The 13,468-nt window shown below is 48.9% G+C and overlaps 1 protein-coding gene across 1 annotated transcript; it reads right to left on the bottom strand.

Annotated features, from left to right (window-relative positions):
• Positions 1-590: 590 nt before the first annotated feature.
• On the bottom strand, positions 591-8,943 carry LOC309446577 (glutathione S-transferase theta-1). The gene is made up of 6 exons (XM_082066440.1): positions 8,773-8,943; positions 8,589-8,645; positions 5,704-5,791; positions 4,486-4,636; positions 2,338-2,514; positions 591-1,321 (listed from the first exon to the last, which is right to left on the bottom strand). The coding sequence occupies exons 1-6, from the start codon at positions 8,882-8,884 to the stop codon at positions 1,121-1,123; spliced, it is 786 nt and encodes a 261-aa protein (XP_081922566.1). The 5' UTR covers positions 8,885-8,943; the 3' UTR covers positions 591-1,120.
• Positions 8,944-13,468: the final 4,525 nt, after the last annotated feature.

Genomic DNA, 13,468 nt, shown 5'->3' with positions numbered 1-13,468 from the left:
AGCCCCAAAGCTCCAAAGCAACTCTCTGCCCTTGTGCTGTGTTTGTTGCTCAACGCCACAAAATCTCTCTTATTACTTCAGCTGCACAGGTTGACTTCCTTGGTGAACTTCCATCCAAAACAGTCTTAGAAGGTCATGTCTAGATTTATTTTCTACTGCATTTTCTACTAGAAATGTGGATTGCTTTCACAGTATTATGACAGAAAAAAACCAATTTGATTGCTATTATATTCTCTTTCAGTCAATAACTGTGAAGAGATTCTTTCAGTGTATTCCCTATATAATATCAACAGAGTATTTTAGATAGGCACTTATTCGAAGGCTGGCCACCCTCAGCTTTTTTAAGTGGCTTGGCCTTTACTACACACACCTCCAAGAACAGCTGCTGCCACATGTGTACCGGCAAACCGAGCACCACCGAAACCCGCATTTCAAAAATCAAGAGCAGTGATTAACCTGAAGAATTATGAAGATTCGCAGCTGTAGATGAACATGAAGAAACTTCTCACAGGAACCTAAAGGTAAATAGAAGAAGCATCGAATGTACAGGAGCAGCCAAGCAAGATGCCTCAGCAATAACAAACTAAAAAAAATATTCCATTACTTTCTTCACTATTGTGGCTGCCTGTAGTTTGCTCTGTATTTGTCTGTGCAAACGTGTGCACAGATCCTCACATGAAGTGAAGATCAGGCATGCTATGCAGTGCTTGCCACTTGAGAAGGAGCCGCAAATGTTAAAACAACGTAAAAACAACAATCCTCATCCTGCACAGTTGTCTAATGTTTCCAGTTTGCAGGCTGGTCAAACTTTGTCTAGAAATACTGTTCACATCTCCATCATCTCTGAGAAGACTGACACTGAAATAAAAAAAACCGAAACAACCCGGATGCACATGTTAAATGACGTGTAGGGCCTCAGCCTGTTGTATAAATTTAATGTTTCACATCTTAAAACTTCCCCAGCTTCCACCCCCAAAGACAAAGGAAAAGTTTGGGGAGGGGAGAGACACCCTGCAATTTCTGTGTTAGAATTACTGTGCTTTTTCCAGTTGCATGTAGAATTAGCGGTCAGAGATGTTAAAAAACAAAGGGCAGGAAAACATGGTTAAGATAGGTTAATTCATTTCAACATCTTCATCAACAAAGGTGTCAGATGCTCTTTCAGCTGTGGATCGATCTGAATGTTGCTCAGTTCTTTGATATTGAGGAGCATCTCGTGGGCTTGGAAGAAAAGCTCTTTCCCCACAGCATCCTCCACCCGCCTGCGCCACTCCAGCAGCCTGGGTCTGTCCTCAAAGATGTCGCAACCGACTCCAACAGGCTGCAGAAAGGGGAGAGAGGAACAGTGAGGCGTTGGGCAGGCACTTCTGCACCAAGACAATGGGTACCAAAAGTGTACCCACAAGTACAGGCAGGAGAAAAAAAAATGAAGAAGAGCACATAGAGCAGTACGAGGAAGGAGGGAAATGTCCTCTGGTCGGGTGTATCTATCTGGGGGGGAACAGCCAATATTTTAAAGGGCATTTACAAGTCAGTTCCTGAGCGCAGGAACAGCTGTTCTGAGCAGCACAGATGATGACCACTTATTGTGAGTGATTTTCAGCTACAGCATTGAAGACGCGATGGGCTGACAGTTCCAGGGATAACTGCGCAATCCACAGTATGGTATGCTATTAATATATTATATAGCAAAACCACAGCACAAAACACTAAACATTTAATTGAGCTGATGTCTTAGTTGACATAGTCTACTCCCCTTTTGCTTTCTGCCTGTGCCACTCTCAGGAACACAATGCTGCAGAGAAGCTGAACTGGGAGAAAGAATCACTTCTGGGCTGCAGGATCCAGGCCCTGATGGCCTGGCAGAGAACAGCCAGTTTGTAACAGACTTGATTTGATTGCCTCTGCAATTCAGTCGTGCATCTTCCAGGCATGGCATGGGCAAGTACTATCTGAAGAAGAATATTCTTGTATGAGAATGGTATTGCTGTATCATTTTCTTCTTTCACCAGACCTGTCTGCTGTTGCTTCTCCCTTTTATATATTGCCTCCTTCTCCAGAAGTTGAAAATATAGTCACAATAAAGGATGAAGGAGAAGATGAAGTATTGTTAGAGAAGAGAAACAAGAGAAATCTGTTGCAGCCAGCTTTTTTTTTTTTTAACTGGTTTTCTGAACCCACTCCCATGTTTTCATTGTTTTAGGCCAGCTCTGCTGAGACATGCCCTCACTCCCTCCCCTTTCCAGAGAAGTGTTACCACACGCTGCACCCCTCCCTGCCCAGCAGCATCTGTTTGCCCTTGCGCTGAGATTTTCTTACCCCACGCCAAGCACTCACTTGCATCAGCTCCACGATGGCCACAAGATCTGCCAGAGAGATCTCGTTCCCAATGATAAAAGCCTTGTCCTGCAGAAACCTCTCCTCAAATTGCTTCAGGGAAGCGAACAGCCCCTCCATAACCTCCTGGAGCTTCTCGGCAGGCAGGGGCTGCCCTGTGATGAGGGGAATCAGCACCTGAGGAGAGAAGGGACTAGAGAGCACAACTGGCCATCTTCTCATGGATCTGGTGGTAGTCATTTAAGCTGCACCCAATGGTTTACTTGTTATCATTAGTGATCCCGCAGCAAAGCTGCAGGAGCTCCATGGACTGCTGCAGTTCCGAGTAGCTCATGGACAGAGAGCGCACAAGCTGTGACAGTGACTTCCAGCTCACGGGCAGCCACATGCAGAATGAAGCCAAGGATTCAGCTTGTTCTGTGCCTGCCAGTTCTGCTCCTCGGCTCCACCATGGTGGCTTACGAAAGAAAATGGGCAACAGCTCCAGGGAAGACAAATTTCTACATCAGCACTGGCCGGAGAGGCAGAATTTGGCTTCCTCTGCATGGCAGCAGCCAGCCAGGCTGGGAGTGGGTCAGCACCACTTGTACACCAGCCTTTCTGTGGCCTCCCAAGCATCATTCTTTGCACCACTAGAAATGTTTCCAGAGCAATCATATAAGTGCATTCCTTGTCTCCATGGACTTGCTGGCACAGAGGGGAGCTGCTTTTCTGTGAGATTTGTCATTCACAGAGGTGTATGCACCGTTGGAGCCCACAGCGTTCCACAAATATGCTGCCTCCACCCACCACAGCTAAAGAAATATAGTTTCTTTAGAAATATAGTTTCTTTAGAGAAGCAAAACTAAAGATACAAATTTCCATCGGTGAGAGTAGACTGGATTTCTCCTTACTGCTAGTATATTCAACAATTCAAATTGGGATTGCTTAATCCAAGCCAGGATTATTGCCAAATACATGTGGAATCCATTTCATCAGGAAATTCATGGCCAGTTCTCTTCCTAAGTGGTTCCAGTTATGCATGATGGGATCTCTGTGTATAACCACTTGAAACAGCATCTCCTTCCTTTTCTGTATCCCAGGGCAGTCTATCTTCTCCAATGTCTAGCTAATGTGCCTTCTCTTACATGGTGGCTTTATACATTTTCCTATTTTCCATTATTCTGAGGACCTTTTCTGTATCTGGGTTATCTAATCATCAGCAGCAATGAGTTGGATTTCTTCCTGTGGGGCACTGCAATAGCAGCCTGGGGAGACTGGGAGAAACTGCTTCTTGTATGAATGTGACTCATATTTGAATTGCTTCTCTGTGCTCTCTAGCCAAAAATTCAAATGTCAATTAATCAAAAAGTTAAATGAGTCCTGATATGCTTTGTTAGGCAAAAACAAGGGCAAGTTTTACAAAGGAAGAGTTAATTTCTTACCTGTTTATTGGCAACCCTGATTTCATCTGGAATTCGATACCACAGCTGTATTTGCAGGGCTATATTTACATCTGGGTCTCTCCAAGGAGAGTTGCACTGACTGACTGGTGAGTTGGCTGGAAATAGATGTCCAGCAAAATCATCTGATGCTAAATGACTTTCTGCCTCTTTGCAATTCTGTTAATTTTGCCTAAATGCAAATTGATCTGACGACACTGAATATGGAAATTCTGCCATTCTTTCTGTCCCTGAGCCCGTTTCAGGGCAGTATCGAAGTGAGCTGGAAGCAGAAGGCTCCTTCTGGATTTCCACCCTGATGGGGCTGCAGGGACTTCTTGTATGAAGAATGTGAGGCTCTCTGTTTCCAGCAACAAAGCACAGGCCAAAGCAGCAAAACTTCTGTCTCTGTGCACATTCGGCACAGCTGTGCAGCGAGGGGGAGGCCCTCGGAGGCAAGAACAAGTCTGTTACATATCCCTTCACAAATCCAGGCAATGGAAGTCTATTGGGCTTTGAGACCTTCTGTAACAGACCTGCTTTAATGAAAAAAAAGAAAAAAAAGACTGAAGCTGCTTTTGCCAGATCCTGATGTTGAGCAATTAGGAAGAGCTCCCTCTCTGACAGCTCCTTCCAGCCAGGAAAGGCCTAGGTTTGTTAATTCAGCGTGACAAACTCTCTACAAATTGAGGCTGTTCAAATGCATTTTAATATTCATTCTGCTTACCTTGATCCACATGGTCTTAGGAGCATTAGCCCGGATGTTAGCATGATGCCATGAGAGGTATTCATCTACCCGGGCCCGTTTTTGTATGTCTGATGGGTACCAGTGGTCAGGAGTGTTGTACTTTCGGCTCAGGTAGAGCAGAATGGCCGTGCTGCTCCGGCAGTAATGGGAGACAAGAAAGGGCGCAGGGAGTTACAGTGCAGAATGTTTTTGCCTAACTTCCCTCTCTTGCCCCTTCTGAACTTGCTGCTTCCACTAAAAAGCATTCAGATCAGGATTTGTGATGGAGTCTAGGGACCACATATAGGTGTTTAATTCACATGACATCAGAGATGGCACTTTGCCACCTTAGTTCTCATGAAAAGTTTAACTTGCTGGAAAATCACAGCACTGTCCTGTGGTGCAGAGCACTGGGGTGAACAAACAAACCTCCACAACTGTCTATCAGCAACGTTAACCCCACTTGTTCCTCGAATGTTCTGACCCATCTCTTTGAGACCTGTGCATGTTTATGCGCTTGTGTACTAAATTAAACTCTTTAATGGCTTATGTTGCCTTTTGAGCAAATCTGTCTCTAGCCCACAGCTTGCTTCCCTTGAGGTCAGTGGAAGTCCCAGCAAGGAGAATCCATAGAATCTTTTTGTGTTTGTCCAGAAGTTTATACTCTCATTGATTGGCAGAAGTCAGATGGAAAAACATGTTAGTCATCTGCAACAATATGTAGGCTGTTACTGCAAAAAGAGATGCCACAGAAAATCCTGTGCTGACAAAACAGAAGAAAATGCAGACCCTCCTACTATCCTGATACTGCTATAGTTCAATTATTTCAATACTATGACACCATAAACCATATTAATCTTGTAATGTAAAACCTAAATTTTACCTCTGTAGGTGTTCACTTGGCCTTTATGACTAATTCAGATAAACATAGTTCTTTCATATGGTAAAAAGAGATTTTTATAAGCTTTAAACATTTCCTAGAAATGTTTATAATCCCATTTTGAGGTAACTGCATTCAAGGGAAGATCAAGAAGTTAAGTCACCTGATTTGTTTACACACTGAAAGATAATTCAAACAGGAAAGGGAAACAGAGCAAATGAGGTTGTATTATGACATATAACAAACATGTTCATAAATTCTGTGATCCTTAATCACTCATCTCTGAAATGCTGCACAGATCACTGGTAACCAAGGACGCCTAAGGACCGAGTTCTTACCATTCTGCTAGGGTGAAGTCTCCGTCCTTTAGAGCTGGTACTTTCTTCAGGAGGCTGACTTTGCCAGCTCTGTCACTGTTTGATGGCCCTGCAGACATGAACACACAAGTCTGAGGTCAGAAGTGCATCTGCCAGTGGATGACAAATGAAACACCTGTAGCCAACAGGACAATCAGTGAACTGTGTTAGGTTTTCCCTATATGGTCATATTTCACAATTAGAAGGTAATGAGGTTGAGGAATCAGTGTAACCACTATCTGCAGAGGGCAGTCGGCTCAGGCCGGGCACGTGGCACGGAGCAGTTCACATTTCCATACAGGAATTCTGTTGCTTGACTCAGGTACCAGTAATACTTGAAAAACTTACTGAAAAACTACTTCATAGGAGACATTTAGATGCCATGTTGAAGGTGCTGGTATTGAAAACACTACTGCAGATAACCAGGAACAGCTGACTTGACTTGAGAACAGTGTGTCCTACGGCTTTAGAGACAGCAGGAAAAAAGAAGTTGGGATGAAGACAACTGAGCAGCTAAAATATACTTAATATTTACCAAGGAAGCGGGATCTGGAAAAGTTAAGTTTGTGTGCAGAGCATCCTAACGAGGGCAGATGGTTGGTACTCCTGCTCCTACCGGCAACACCAAAACAAAGTAATTTTCCTGCAGTATGCAAATGTGGCTGACCCTAGCTGGGATGGAGACACAATGGAAAGCAAGTGGAAAGCCTTGTGCCCACAGAGATTACCACAGTGGGTAATTAATCAGTGAAGCCAGCTGTCTTACAGACACACGGAGCAAAATCTTTTTCCTGTTGTTTGTCTCTGAAGAGCAGAGGGAATTGAACATTTACAAAGAATGCAAATGCTGTCAACATTGCTGATCCCTTGGCAGACACGCAGCTGAAGGTGTTTCCAGAGTTTTTGCTGGGATGGGAAAAACGTGAATGTCAGCAATACCATAGTGGGCTCATGAAATAATGTATCCTGCCACAGTGGATATTCGCTAGGGACAGGGAAGCTCAAATACCTCTGCCCTGCGTCACTCCTGGCTCTGTGTGTGAACTTTCCTCTGTCAGGAAAATGCAGGAGAAGACACCTTCCATAAAAGAGTTTAAACTCCGCTGTCCCTTGGAGTTTGGAGGCATTAACAGCTGACTATCTAATCAGGTTTTCAGTTTCCCACTTCAGGCACTGAACTTGCAGTTAAATGCCAGGGAATTGTAAAAAAAAAAAAAAAAAGTCCAGAAATACCTACTTAAGACAAGGTGTCAGGAGTTTGTTTTGCTTGTTTTAAGTGCTCTCTAGGAGGAGACATGACATTCCAGGGTGCAAATCCTGATCAAATCAGCCTGACCAGCAGGACGTCCTGTACAAAAATCCCTTTGTTTAAAAAAAAAAGTTAACTAACAGGCAGTGATTTACAGCCCATCGCTCCGGTGATGTTGACTTGACTTATGGTGCTGTTTAACATCAGTTGCATCTGGTGTAATTAGTTCTTGATGTCCCCCAAGGATATATATACACACTGTGCATGTTGCTGGGCTTCGAGGAATGACTTTAATAAGCAGAGTATGCCCTGTAAAAAAGCAGGGCAGGCTGCACATAGGAAGAATCAATAAGTGTAAGTCATAGTGCAGGGAAGGAGATTGACAGGTGGGTAAAAAAGAGCAGTGGACAAGATTTTACCAAAGTAGAAAGGAAAAAAATGTCAGTCTATTTGCCAGTCACATCCCTGTCTGATCACCTCCTCAGCCAAGGACTTCCAAGTACTATGCTTTGCCTTAGGCAAAAAAGTATCAATCTAGTAGGAAAATGCAATATGTAAATAGGCCATAGTCATCTTGCACAGTTGGACAAGTCTGAACAGCTGAGTGTTTCTGCTAAGTACAGGGCTCCCAGAGCACTCCTCGGCTGTCACTGTGACTAATTTGTTAGAAACGGCTGGAGGAGCATTCCTTGGGGACCCACAAAAATAGATGTACCACAGCTATGAGACCGCTCTGGGAATAAGAGCTGCACGGTCAAACCATTGTATTCAGGCTCTTCAGCAGAGCACGGGTTTCAAACCACTCAGGTTACCCAAGGAGCAGCTGGCCCTTCCCTCCCAACGGGCCAAGCGGAGCTTCCAGGGGCTGGGAGCAGATCCAGCTCTTGAGTGCAACCCTGGGCAGGACTGACCTGTTTCACCCTCCCCAGGCAGGATAGGATCCTCTCTTGAGAGGACCACAGCTCAACCTCTGGGCTCTGCATCCCTCTCATAAATGAGCGATCTCTCACTTCCACTACCTCCAGCACTTTGCTGACGCCCAGAGTTCAAGCGTTTCCTCCTTTGGCTGAGACTGAGCTTCACCAAACACGGGCTGACGTTGCCTCAGCAGGTAAAGGATCTTTGCATCGCTATTGATCTGGAACGGACCGAAGTGAACGGTCCGAACGGGCTCAACAGCGCGTCAGGTCCCAGCGCAGGAGCGGAGCGGGGGGTGTTCTGCAGGGAGCCCCGCTGCAGGGCGATGGCCGGGCAGCAGGACCCGCTCCTGCTCCTCTCTCGGGAGGCGAAGGGGCGCTTTTTGGGGCCGTGACCGCAAAACCCCCTCGGGGGATGCGCGATCCGTGAGCGGAGCGGTCGGCCCCGCTGCCCAAAGGTCGCGGCCGAGATCCAGCGCGGTGCTCGGCCCCGCCAGCGCAAGGGGTGGTCAGCCCGGTCCCAGCCCCTCCAGCCCCCGCACGGGGATCGCGTTACAGCCCCGGAGCGCGGCCTGTCCCGTCCCTGCCCGCGGGGCAGCCGCCAGGCACCCAGCGCCGCCCGGAACGGGCCCGGCTGACAGCACAGACACCCGGGGGGGCGGTGCCCACTGCGGGGGAACGGTGCCCGCTGACCCCCTCACCTGCGCGGGACTGCTCCGCGCCGCTCCCCGCCGCCGGCTTCTTCCCCAGCACCGAGTCTGCCAAGAGCCAAGAGAGGGGCGCTGAGCCCGCGGCACCCGACGGGCTGCGGCCCGCCCCGGCCCCGCCGCCCACCACCGCCCCCGGGGCAGCTCGGCGGCGGGCGGGCGGCCGTGCCCGTCCCACCTTTGAAGAGCTCCACCTGCTTGAACTCGAAGGGGATGTTGTTGCTCCGGGCGAAGATGTAGATGGAGCGGCAGGGCTGCGAGAGCAGGTCCAGGTACAGCTCCAGCCCCATCCTGCGCCGCCCGGCCCGGCCCGCGGGGAGGCTGAAGCGGCTCTGCCGCCCGGGGCCGCCCCGCATGGGCAGGCGGGGGCCGAACCGTGCGCGGGCGGGGCCGCCCCGGGGCGAGGGACGCGCCCCCGGCGGGCGGGGAGCGGGATGGGGAGCGGGACGGAGAGCGGGGCTCCGGCCTCCCCCGTGCGAGGGGCAGGCTGGGGTAGCTGGGTCCGCGCCTTGGGGGAGCCCCGGGGCAAAGTCTCCTGCGGGGCGAGGACGGGAAAATGCCTGAGGAGCCCGGGAGAGCCTGCCCGACAGTCAGAGTCTGGGGAGGCACAGGGGTCCCTGTCCCACGAGGCGAGGCAGCCACGGTGGTGCTGGCATTGTGTCTGTATAAGGCAGCTTCAGGAAAAGAGGGTAAATCACAAGTAACGGTAACATACAGTAACAGTAAAGTACTAACCTCAACAGAGAGGCTGGTTCTAGGCACTGGGGGAGCCGGGGCTGTCATTCCCCTCCACAGCCTGTGCTGACACTGCAGGGGCTCAGCAGCCCACTCCAACCCACAGCATCCACTGCGGCTCTCACAAGGTGTTTTTGTAACACATCCCTGCAGGGATGTGCCACGCTGCGAACAGGGCCCTTGCATGACATCTTTAAGCCAGCGTTTGCCTTGCACCACTAGATCTTGGTATGGTTTTCAGTTCAGAAGATAATTTTTTGGTTGTGTAGCCTCTGCCAAGCGCTGTGAGCTGATGCCCTGAATGGCAGTGGGGCATGGAGGACTTCTCTGCAGGCATTACCTCTGCATAATCACAGCCAAGAGACTTTCCACTCTCCCTGGTATTTGTCATTTCAGATTTCCGCACAAGCAAAAGAGCTAAAGAAGCTCAGACTGAATTCAAGGCCTTGCACGGAGCACACGGTGTTTCGCAGCTGCGTGATTTGGGGAAGGTGACGTGTTGGTTGCATACACGGAGTTCTGGGACTCTGGAAGACAGAGTCACTGAACTGTTCAGAGCAAAGTCACCCCCAGTCAAACCCACCCCAGCTCAGCTGACACCTTTTTATCTGTGCCATGCCAGAGAGCTCGTGTGTCACACACAAATCCTTGGAAAGAGCTACAGGAACCTCCGGGACAGGGAACTGGAGGAGCAGTTGCTCTATTACTTGTGTGAAGGATCGTTAGAAACGGTGGTGAAAAGGTTTGGATACTGAGCAGGGAGCTTGTTAGCTGCATAAATTATAAACTGGAACACGTTCAGGTGCTTCGTTTTCTACCACTTAGCCAAGACTTCTGCTCTGAGAACTCCTTGGGAATGGAGATTATTTTTAGACTGGTCAGTCTGTCAGAGTCTGGTGAACAGGCTGCATCTCAGCACGAAATATTGAGTCTGCTGCACCACACACCTATTTTCAGAGTCATTATTCAGACTTAGAACTGTGCAATAAGATTTTTTCAGTTTCTTGGCCAGAATAGGGGTAGGAGCTGTGTACAGCCCTCAGTTCCCTGGCATGTGGTTCACCCTCCAGAGCACCTGCACGTAGCACCAACATGCTGGAGATCAAGGCTCACAGAATACTGGGGCAGGTGCCTGAGTTCATGTCAAACTCCTTCTGTGCAAATAAATCTGAAATGTTGAGGGAGTGGGGAAGAGGAGCGTGAGTGGGGCTCCGCACAGGTATGGTCTGTGAAGTCTTTGTGCGTCCAAGTGGTTGCATGTCCCTGCTCTGAGAAATCACGGAGAAGAGTTCATCGATCTCAGCAGTAGGTTGTAAGATCAGCAGCCTGGGTTCACTTTGTGCCTTTATTTATGGTTCAGTTGATCCATTGGTCCTATCTGGACTTCAAAGATCTTTTCGTGAGCCCCCTGGAATGTTCTTTCCTTAAGTTTCTCTTCCATTTGCCGACTCCACACAACCAAAAAGATTTCTTAATCTGGTCATGTCATGTGGCATTTGATTGCATTATTCTTGGCTCTAGGCTAGTGCTTCTAGCACTGTATTCTCACTGGGCTCCCTCACCTCAAAGGCTGTTTTTCCTCCCTGTGCTTATCAGCTTTTTGGAAACAGGAAGAACACAGAAAAAATGCAGTAGTTCTTGCAGTTTATTTCTTAATTATTTAGAAAAGGTCTCAGCCTGTGTGTCTTGTTTAAACATTCCAGCCATTCTGTGTATGCCAGCTTCATTTTATTCTAGAAATCACAAGCTCTGACCCATTTCCAGATAGCCCCTGTCAGGAATGAGGAAATAGGATCAGAACAGCACACTGTAACCCCTCTCCATACTCAGGTGACGGGGGGTGGACACTGAACAGACCTTGCACCGAGGCAGATGAAACGCTTGCACAATCCATTGGGTTTTGGCAGACAGCTCTTGGGGCTCCCAATCTAGGAGCTGGAGCCAGCCAAGGGCAAATGACACAAATGGACAAAATGGGGGAGGTGGAGGGACAACACAAGGCAAAGTACAAGGACAAGATGCCTCACCTCCGCTATTTAGAGTGAAAAAAACAGCAAGGCAGATTTGTCTGTTGTGCAGCTCTGTTGCCATCCGAGGAGCTCCTCTGGGAGGTGTTTTGTCCTGCATGCACAGAAGGGCCCAAAATGCCTCTGGTGACTGCACACACAGCTTCACTGGGTGAGTGAACCTGCTTAGAGCAGACAGAGACTATGGGAGAAGCAATGTAAAACCTGGTCCTGTCACCATGACTGTGCAGGACCGAGGCCGTAGCCGAGCTGTGTGTTTACCCTTTGTAACAATGAGCTCTGGATGTAGTTCCAACTTGTTTTGGAAGACAGCTGTCCTTGCAAGAGCACACAATGGGTGACGTTTAAGGAACTTGTGCCTTGTTCAAACAAAGAGTATTGGCTCAAGACTCTCTTACATGGAGCTCTTGTGTTGCAAGTATCATAAATAAGAAAAAAGAGCCTTTATTTGCTTTGGCTCATGCAACAGTTTTGCATGCACAGGAGCCCTATATTGAGGTTTTGCAGGGAGATGAGAATCAAGGAGGGGGCTCTGCTAGCAAGACCTGTTTGAGGTCTGTCAGGTTTAGTGTTCAAGAGCTCAGGCTTGCCCTTGGTTTTGATGGTTTCTCTGCTCTGCTTCTACTGGAACCGAAGCTGCATGCGGAATTTATTGTGCTGGTAGGTGGAGGTTTGCTCTCAACAAAAAGGGGAGAAGCTGGGGGTCGGGAATCTGGGAGTTGGACAAAGCACAAACGTGCTCACGGGAGGGTGTGCGGCGAGGCTGGGCAGGTCGATGGGGCAGCAAAGGACCCGTTTTGCTCCAGCTGTGCACAGAAGCCCGGCTGGGGCTGCGGGGAGCTGCGGGTTATAGAGAAAGGAAGCGGTCAGCAGTTCAGTGTAAACAGGCCATTTTCTTTAGACTTAGCACTGCTGGCGAGCCGCTACAGCAGAGCTGCAGTGCAGCGTCTGCAGGGGTTGCTGCTCGGGCACCAGCCCTGCGAGCACACTCGGGGCCAGAAGAAAGCTGCTGTCACCAGTTTTGCTGGCTGGAGTGCAATAGACCATCTTCAACAGACTTAACAATTAAAATCAGGTAAGAAGACGAGTATCTGCTGCCTGTGTCAACACCAAAACTGCAAGAGTTTTGGGGCGTGTTCTTTCACTGCTGATGTTTAGGATTTTGTGCAGGTTGGAAAGGCGGAAAGTAAAAGGGACCGGTCTGCTTGAGCCCAGCCTGCAGGGACATGTGTTGCAAGCTGTGGTTCATGGTGCCCTTTGCAACTGAAGGGCGGGTTTATTCAGGAAACAAATGCAGAAGAGGCAGCTGGCTCATTCCCCAAAACCAGTAAGGTCCAGCTGAAAGGACGTCCGAGACTGCTTTGAGCAGCTCCTTTCACCTTTCTGAGGATGGTAATAACTCAACTTGCATTAAGCTGACACCCAGCACTAAGCAGGCAGCTCTGGGGATGGTGTCACCAGCCAGCAGAGACAAATGGACTTCCAGTTACAACCAGAGCTTTACAAGGAGGAAAAAACAGTTCTGCAAACTGGAACCCTCCTCATGGCTCGTACCTGGAAATGGGAGGTCACAGTGACAGGAAGGCAGGAGAGGGACAAGGACAGGAGGGTGTGAAGGGCACTGCACAGGTGTGGAGGAAGAATCCATGGCCGCTTCATTCCAAAACCTGATTACAAACCCAGACAGAGCTACAACAAGCGGTAAGTGTAATCATTAACTTTACTGGAGAATCAGATGTGACAGGACAACAGTGGGACATTGACTGCGTTTGGGACATCACACAGCTCCCTCTGCCCCAGCGCTGGCCCAGCCATGGCAGCTCTTGTCAAGCCCGGCTTGAAGGGATTCCATGAGCTGACAAAGCTGCTCGGGGACAGGCCAAGAGCACCGATCTGGTTTGCAGAGGGAGATCGTGGGGTTGGCAGCAGCTTCACCTGGAAAAGCAGCTTTTCTCAGCTGCCAAGGCTGTTCTTTGTAAAGTATGGCATGAGTGTATGGCTGAGGATATTTATTAATGGGACCAACCCCATTCTTCCCAGAAGCTGGAGGTCTCACGTGGGTACCCGCACAGTGCCCTGCTCCACGGTGCTGTGTCTCTTTGCTCGCACAGC

Source organism: Streptopelia decaocto, assembly GCF_964273445.1.
Source record: "Streptopelia decaocto genome assembly, chromosome: 15".
Taxonomy (NCBI): Eukaryota; Metazoa; Chordata; class Aves; order Columbiformes; family Columbidae; genus Streptopelia; species Streptopelia decaocto.
This window is presented reverse-complemented; position numbering and strand designations above follow the sequence as displayed.